Source organism: Phyllostomus hastatus, unplaced genomic scaffold (genome assembly GCF_019186645.2).
Source record: "Phyllostomus hastatus isolate PE091 unplaced genomic scaffold, TTU_PhHast_1.1 phas_scaffold_11, whole genome shotgun sequence".
Lineage (NCBI taxonomy): Eukaryota > Metazoa > Chordata > Mammalia > Chiroptera > Phyllostomidae > Phyllostomus > Phyllostomus hastatus.
Window position 1 is genome coordinate 5,221,064 of NW_025334005.1, and position 8,680 is coordinate 5,229,743.

The 8,680-nt window shown below is 54.2% G+C and overlaps 1 protein-coding gene across 1 annotated transcript; it reads right to left on the reverse strand.

The window, feature by feature from the left end:
- Positions 1 to 253: 253 nt before the first annotated feature.
- LOC123829231 (4F2 cell-surface antigen heavy chain-like) lies at positions 254 to 8,381 on the reverse strand. The gene is given in 11 exon segments (XM_045854749.1): positions 254 to 702; positions 813 to 899; positions 2,424 to 2,567; positions 2,677 to 2,857; positions 3,005 to 3,063; positions 3,159 to 3,227; positions 5,061 to 5,155; positions 5,738 to 5,911; positions 6,207 to 6,435; positions 6,437 to 6,667; positions 8,175 to 8,381. Coding segments are annotated over 11 exon segments (1,920 nt in total). The 3' UTR covers positions 254 to 258.
- Between the last annotated feature and the right edge of the window lie 299 nt (positions 8,382 to 8,680).

Below are 8,680 nucleotides of genomic sequence, written 5' to 3' on the forward strand. Positions count from 1 at the left end.
ATCTTTTTATTTTAAGATTTTATTTATTTATTTTTAGAGAGGAAAGGGAGGGAGAAAGAGAGAGAGAGAGAAACATCAATGTGCGGTTGCTGGGGGCCATGGCCTGCAACCCAGGAATGTACCCTGACTGGGAATCGAACCTGCGACACTTTGGTTCCCAGCCCGCGCTAAATCCACTGAGCTACACCAGCCAGGGCTAGAATATAAAATGTTTAAAAAAAAATAACAATAACTTAAAAAATAAAAAATCTTTAATAATTAAAATTTAAAAAAAAGAGAGAGAAAGGATCCAGAGCCCCTAGGTCCCGGGCAGCAGAGGGGAAGGGCTGGGGCCCAGGTCAGGCCACATCGGGGAAAGTGCAGCAGCAGCCCCTCGTGGGGCTTCAGGCTCAGGTGCTCCAGCTCCACAGGGTCACCTTTCTTCCGGCCTGGCTGAGTGCTGAGCAGCAGCTCAGCCTCCGCAGGCAGGCTGACGCTGGCAGGCAGGCCCGAAGCCCCCAACCCGGCAGCTCGGGGCACATCCCCAAAGTTGAGCACAACCAGGAAACGCTTGTTCTGGTCCCACTGGCGCAGGTAGGAGAAGAGGTCTGGCCCCGAGGAGAGGACGTGGAAGTCTCCGTGCAGCAGGGCGCGCTCCTTACCCCGAAGATCGCTCAGGCGCCGGAACAGGGATAGGAGGGAGTCCGGGTCCCCATCCTGGTCCTGCAGACCATGGAGACACAGCAGGAAGGGATGGAGAACTCCCCTGGGTGCAAAGCCCTAAGGGCCCCTGGGCGCCCCCTGGTGGCCAGGCCCCCCCACCACGCCCTTACCTGCACTGTCAGGTTGGAGCTCACAGGCCCTGAGGTGTTGTTGGCTGAGCTGGATCCACCCCACAGCATCACTGGGGCCGTTGCTGGCTGCAGGGCAGGGACAGCAGGATGGGGGAAAGGGTGGGTCTGCGCCCCCTCAGTCCTCCTGCTCCTGTTCCCCCCCACAGACTCGCACGCTCTGCGCTCCCTCCCAACTCCCACTGGACCAGCAGCAGGGGGGTTCCCACCTCCAGTCCTGCACACACTGTCCCCTCGGCCGACAGGGGCTTCTCCCAGACAGCCACAAGCTAGCCCTGTCACTCCCTCCCCTCTCCACTCCACTGGCTCTCAGGGCTTTCTGTGGCCACTCTTACAAAATATAACCCCCAGCCCTGACTGGTGTGGCTCAGAGGGTTGGGACTCATCCCAAAACCCGAGGGATCTCTGGCTCCATTTCCCATCATGACACAGGCCTGGGACTCGGAAGAGGTCCCGGTTCTGGCCCTGAGGGGTAACTCTTGATGTTTCTCTCCCATTTAAAAAAAAAAATGTTTATTTAATTTTTAGAGAGGGGAAGGGAGGGAGAAAGAGGGTGAGAAACATCAATGTGTGGTTGCCTCTCACATGGCCTCCACTGGGGACCTGGCCCACAACCCAGGCATGTGCCCTGACTGGGTATCGAACCTGCGATGCTTTGGTTCACAGCCGGCGCTCAATCCACTGAACTACACCAGCCAAGGCTCTCTCCCACTCTTTTTCCCTGCCTGCCCCTCTAAGAAGAAGTAAAATCTTAAAATACCAAAAACAAACTAAAACAACAAGAGAAACCACCAGGTGCCTATTCTCTAAGCCCCAGGTGGCAAACACGAGGCCCCCCGGCCAAATCTGGCCCCCACCTTGTTTTGCCCAGCCTGGCCCCTTGTTTCTATCGTGTGGCAGCGCCAGCTTCACGCCCCTAGTTAAGGAGCAGTTACATTTCTACAGTCCTGAAGTTACTACATTTCTACACTCCTTTGGAGGCCACCTCGGGGCTGATGTGGCCCCCGGTGACAATGAGCCTGACACCCTGCTCTAAGCCCTACACACATGGGCACCTGGCCTGGTGAGGACACCCGCTGGCTGTCTGACTTCACCACCTCCAGTCCTCCGCACCCTGTGGAGCCCTCCGTGCACGGCACGTGGGATTTCACTCAACAAAACGTGCTGGCATCAGGGAGTGACTGGTTCTGTAAGTGTCAGTTCTGGTGTCACCGCCAAACCCAAGACGGGAGCCGAGCAAGTGCATCATGGTCGTCCCCTGTCACAGCACTCACTGCACACTCTCTGTCCCTGCCTGCTCCCCCACTGCACCCCGAGTGCCTGCAGGGCGGAGTGCCCGCTGCACAATGAGTGCAAAGTGGGTGAGTGTGTGAGTGAAGAAGACCACACAGAACACCGACCAGGGCCCAGACACTGTGTTTAAAGTGAGCCATCACTAAGTCCTAACTACCCTACACGAGATGCAGTCCCCAGGGAAGAGGCGACAGGAGAAGTGACACAGCTAGCAAGGCCACACCACCAGCAGAACCACTAGGCTCTGGATCGCAGTCATGACCTCCCCCCCCCCATGACGCTGCTGGGGAGGCCAGATACCTGTCCGGGAAGGGCCGCTGCCTTCAGGCCGATCTCATCCCCGGAGCTGAACACAGGGGTCCCCGGCAGGGTGAAGAGCAGCAGGTGGTACAGCCGGAGCAGGTGCGCCGGCACAACAGAAGCCAGGAGCCCCGCCTGAGACAGCTGTGGGAACGGGCACACTGGTGAGCCCCAAAGCCCACGCTGCCCCTGTCTCCCAACACCCCTTCCCTCCACAGCACGGCCTGCCCCTCCCCCACCACTGTGTGCTCACACTCCAGCTGCACCAGCGATTGTCCGTGGCGTTCAGATACTGGGTGACCAGCTCTTCCATCTGCTTCCCAGTGAAACCGGAGGCTGACAGGTACGAGCTGGTCAACAACAGGTCCCTGCTCACTCCCAACAGTCTCAGGATCTCCTCAAGACTAGACGACTCAGTCCCTGCAATCAGGAGCCTGCAGAGAGCACAGCAGGGGTCAGGGCTGGTGCTGGACAAGGAAGGAAGGATGGACTAGGAACTGCCCCCTCCCAGGGCCTAGCACTCCACTGAGGGGTTCCCACAATGGAGCCAAGGTGGGACCAGGGAGCTGGCATTCATTCACCTGTCCTCACTGAAGTTCTTGGTGATGTTGTGCCACTCGGCCAAGTACAACAATGCACCCTAGAACACAAAAAGCAGAGTCAAGTTCTACCAGGCCCTGGAGAGTGCCTCTGCTCTCAACCAGGCTCTGCCTCTCACATGCAAAGGGAACTCACCCACAGACTCTCCACATCCCGAATCTGGACCCCATCCACGCCAGCCTGCAGCCAAAACTGCAGCGCGTCCTGCAGCGAGAGGCAAAAGGAACAGAGAAGGCATTACCACTCTTACGCAAAGGCACAGAAAATTCCCAGCCCACACGAAACCGTGCCTGCCATGCACTTCCCCCAGACCTTGGCAGAGCCCCTTGCATGGGAGACCTGAACAGTCTCATGTTCCCACCTCTGTTATAAAGGTGCAGCCCTTGGTCGGCAGCCATCATAACCCACCGCTGATTCTCTTAGTGATACAGCATTTCTCTTCCCGACTCCTCCCCATTACGAATCATAAGGCTTCCCTTTCGACAATGGCGAAGGCCCAAGACAAAAAGCGTGCTATTAAACCTAATTTTATTTACTGCTTACCATGTGGGAGCGCTGGTATACCCCTTTCAGAGATGAGAAAAGAGTCTCAGGGAAGCAAAGAGGCAAGACCAAGGCCCAGTCAGAGAGCAGCAGAGACGGGACTCAAATCTAGTCAAGATCCCAGACAAACACACTGACGCCTCTCCCAGTGTCCTGACACCTGGGGCTGCTGTAGAAGCCAGTGGGAGCACAGCCAAGAGAGAGAGAGAGAGAAGTTTCCAGCACACCCTGGGGCAGCTGAGACGGAGGTCTGAACAGAAAGGGCCAGCTCCGCAGAACAGGCCCAGGCCTGCAGCCCTGTCCTTTGTGGGGCACAGAACCCAGGCCCATGCCACTGCCTCGGTTTCCCCCTTTGTCCTTGCTCCATGAGCTCTTAGGGAGGACACCACTCTTCGTGTGTTTACCATGTGAAAACCTCCTCGGTCAGTATCTATTCACTATTTTTTTAAGATTTTATTTATTTACTTTTTAGAGAGGAGGAAGAGAAGGGGAGAAACATCAGTGTGCAAGAGAAACACTGTTTAGTTGCCACTCACACGCTCCACTGGAGACCTGGCCCACAACCCAGGTATGTGCCCTGACCAGACCTGAACTGGTGACCTTTTGGTTATGAGGCTGGTGTTCAATACACTGAGCAAACCGGCCAGGGCCCCTTATTACTAACTTTCAAAGGATCTCCTAGCAATGTGCTAACTCATGAAATGGATAACCCCTACGGGCCTACGGAAATGCTGGGAAAATACAGAGCTCTGCCCTAGAATCGGGGCTGCTCCCACAGTATCTGCCTGCCTTCACTTCTGCTCCGCCCACTCGAAGCTGGTCAGTGTCGCAGAACCCAGACACTGGGAGCTTGAGTCACTCCCAGCCTGCTGGACACGGAGTTTCAGCCTGTACCTTCCTGGAAGTGGGGTAGAGAAATAAGGCCACTGGGGCCTCAAATCCCATCACACAGAGACCTCTGAACCTTGGTGTCCTCACTGACAGTTGCTCAGCACGCAGAGGACACCATATATACAATGCTGGCATGGTCTCAGACACACAGGAAGACCCCAGGGCTTGGGATTCCAGACTGGGCTGTACTTCAAAAACACATCAAACAGGAGCTGGGAACAAGAAATGGGAAACAACTGGACAGATTTCCACTCACAAAGGGTTCGAAAAGAAAAGAAAAGAAAAGAAAAGAAAAGAAAAGAAAAGAAAAGAAAAGAAAAGAAAAGAAAAGAAAAGAAACGAAACCCAGGTTAACATCTGAGACGCTCCCTTCCTGCCAGAGGTCACCTTCAGAGACTGAAAGCAGCAAGAAAAACGAGCGGTGAAAAAGGAACAAGCAACAGCAGGGGCCCCAGCCTGGCTGGTGTGGAGGTGCCCCCGCCTGGCCCCAGCAGGAAGGGCCCCGAGCTGGGCAGGGCCGGGTGCACAGGGCTTGCTGTGGAAGGACCCACCCAGCCCCAGCCCCCCTCCTGCTCCCCCGGCCATCAGCCCCAGCACACTCACCCTCATCTTGGTGGCCACAGTGGCACTCTGACCCGGAAGGAACCAGGACTGCTGGCCCCTGTAGTTGGGAGTGAGGTCCAGGATGACCCGGAGGCCTAGAACAGTGCAGGAGGAGACAGCTGTGAGGAAGACTGTGGGCTGAGGGGGAGGGAGGGAACCCACACATACAAGTCAGACCACTGCCTTTGCTTTCCTTGCTGCAGAAGCTTAGGGTTGGACCCTGATGGACCTCAGTCCATTGAAACAGAGCAAGGAGGGGCCTTGAAATCTCTCAGGGCAGAAGGTCAAGGGTATTCATAGAAAGGCCCAGCTGTGGGGCCCTGCTCACCCCACCCCAAAGTGAGTCCTTTGAAAGTGAGACAAGAGTTCATGTCCATTTGCTTTCCCCAAAGAGTCCACTCTCTGCAGGTTTAATGACCACCGGCTCACTACAAGCCCACACTCAGAACTACGGGCACGGGAGCCCACAGTGAAATGACTGCACAGCCCAGTCCAAGGTCTCTGAACCACCTGGAGAATCCACTTCCGTCTGAAGCCTAACAAGGCTGCTCTGCTCCTGCCCAGGGGAAGCTGAGAGCCAGGCCAGGGCCACCCACACAAAAACGCTATCCTGACCTCCTCTGTCCTGGAGACCAGCCGCTTCCCAGCTGCTCCCTTGCCCACTGCAGGGCCCTCACCCTTTTTCTTGGCCGACTGCAGGACAGTGTCCAAATCTTCCTTGGAGCCAAAAGTGGGGTCGATCTGTCCCAAGTTGGTCCCATCGATGTCATCTTTCTGGTTCTTGTGAATTGGGCCCAGCACTAAGCCCCTCACCTTGAGGGAGCTCAGGTAAGGCAGATGCTGCTTCAGGCCTGAAATGGAGAAGAGGGGGAGACTAAGAAGAACCTAGAGGTCGGTGATCTCCTAGCCCCCAGACTAAGTGGGAAGGATGAGGCTGGATCACAAGACTCAGAGGAGCAGATGCCAGCCCAACCTGTGGGTTCATAAACAGGCTGTGATTGACTCCCAGCTCCACAGAAAGAGGGAAACAGGGAGAAGCTACATCAGGGGAGGCTGCAGAGGCTGGTGATATTGCCTCCCAATCCTCTGGGGGGGAGAGAGCTTGAATGGCAGCCGGGTGCAGGTACATGGGTACTGGGCGCTCACCAGCTAGGTCGCCCACGTCCTGGCCCTGAAATGCCTGCAGGTCGCTGATGCGGTATAGGGCGCCCTTGTGCCACCAGCTCTGCTCCAGTGGCTCTTGGGAGGGCGGTGCCGGCACGATGATGACCATGACGACGGCTCGATGCTCAGCGACGCCCAGCAGCATGCCGAGGCAGAAGACCAGCAGCAGCGCCCAGCGAGTGCGCACCCAGCTGGGACTGTCTGCCACCTTTCAGCAGCTCTTCTTTAGACAGGCCCGTGAACTTGGCTGTCCCCGCCTCCGTTTCGTCATTGGCCACCTTGATCTTCACTGGACCGTTCTTCTCGGTGCCGCTGGCCGCCCCGGATGCCGCGTTCATCGGCTGCGTCTCGGATTCCAGCTTGTTAAGCTCCACTTCTTCTGGGTCCACCTTGGTGTCCTGGCCCGTGGTGCCTGCGGAACCGGCCACACGACTGCTGGATGCCTAGCTTGTCCTTCTGGCCCCAGAATCTGCCGCTGCAATTTGAGACATGCCTTCAGCTGGGCAAATGTGTACTACCGGGGTAGAAAGATCAGGATCCCGCACACCCCCCGCACAGCCTGCCCCTTGAAGTGGAACATACGTGATTGCTTGCCGTGGTCCGGCCACAGCTGGGTCCAGGGGTTCCTGAAAGGTGGGTAAGGCGTCGGCGATGCGAGAGAGACGACAACACGCCTCAGAGGACGGTGATTCTCCGTTCCGTTTATTGCAAGTACAAGCAGATTTTTATACTTTGATTTTTGGTAGTGATTAACATTTGCGACTAGGTGAAGCAGGAAAAGATTAATACAAAGGTAATCAGGAAATGTACAAAAGTTTCCATAGATTCAATTATATTAAACAAAGATTATTTTGACCAGGAGAGCCATAAATCAGACAATTAGAAATAGCTGTATGTACAAAGTTTGTACAAAGTATTAAAGTTCTCAGAATTTGTCATCTGACTCCCTGGTAACTGTTTTTACGTGCTTAGCTTGGAACAGCTAACCAGGTTTTCTTATTTCTTTGCCTGTCTAATTCTACTTGATATATATTCCTATTCAAGGTAAAGGCGGGGCTGTTACTCCAACAACTTTTAGACATTCAGGGGCAATTTTATTAGAGGGGATTTTGTTCTCTGGACAAGAAATTATTTTATACAACTTCATTGGAATTATGGGAATCAATAAACCTGAGATACAGGTGTCTAACAATCCCACCACCTTTTAATCACCAAAACAAACATGTAAGAAGAGATAAACAGGAAATCCAGCTACAGTAAACCTTTTTTGTTCCTTAATTAATAAACACCAGGGAGTTCTGCTTTGAGCTAGCCTTTCCATGAAATTTAGACTATTATAAGGCACTTGGACTCCATCCTTATTGACCATTCTAATGCCATCCTCATTATATGCTCCTGTAGAAGGCAATGGGGGATCTGGAACCCTCTGGAGACTATTAGCTCCTCTTGGGGGATACCATAATTTGCCAATAATCCAATATGCTACCTGTCAGAATGGGCAGGGTAGGACAAGTGGGAATCTAGTTACAATTAGCATTTTGGACTACAAATATGGCCACCGTTTGGACTACAAGTAATATGGCAACTGAACTCTGACCCAGAAGAGGTGACTGACATCAGACCAGGAGCCACCAATGCTAAGTTGCTTCTTTGTTCACCAAGAACCAATCCTTGGCTCCCGTGCAAAGTCCAGCCCTATAAAATTCCCAGCCTTTCCCTTCTCCCATGCGGTCTTTTCTTAGCCCCTTCTCCGGGCGGGGAAAGTGTCGCCCGGGAGCACAAACTTCCAAAATAAAGCTCGTCTGCCTGTTTCCATGGCTAATTGGCTGTTTATTTCCTCGGCGGGGTCTAAGAAAACCTTACATTTGGTGTCAAAACCCGGGAGGAGTCATTGTCTCCTGGAGACTGCTCCTCTCCCGGCTCCCGGAGGAGGCCTTATGGCTACCCCACCAGTCTGAGCACCGAATCTGGGTAAATGCCGCCGTCCCTCAACTTCCTGGTCCCGGGATTTCCGTCCGGGTTCTCCTGTCCTCCGGAGGCACTGGCCTCCTTCCGAAAATCGTGGCGCCACGTCAGGAGAACTCTCCAGGGAACACTGGTTCTCCTCCTGGGGTTCAAAAGTCTTGCGGGAGACATCCTCAGATCTTCTGAACTCATCTGTCCGATTTGGTTGGTGGTTTGAGTTGCGGGACGCCAGTTCTCAGCCACTAACCTCCGTCCTTGGGACCAGGAATGGGAGGGCAGGGCTCCAAGCCAGACCCTAAGTCACCTCTAGGGTATCTGGCCTTAAAACAGAAATAACTGATTTTTCTGTCTGATACGGCCTGGCTGTTATATCCGTTCAGTAATTGTAAAACCTGACCCCCCTGAAGGCACTTTCAATTTTGTTACCCTTACTGACTTAAATAGTTTTTGCAGAAGGACTGGGAAAATAGTCTAAGGTCCCCACATTCAGA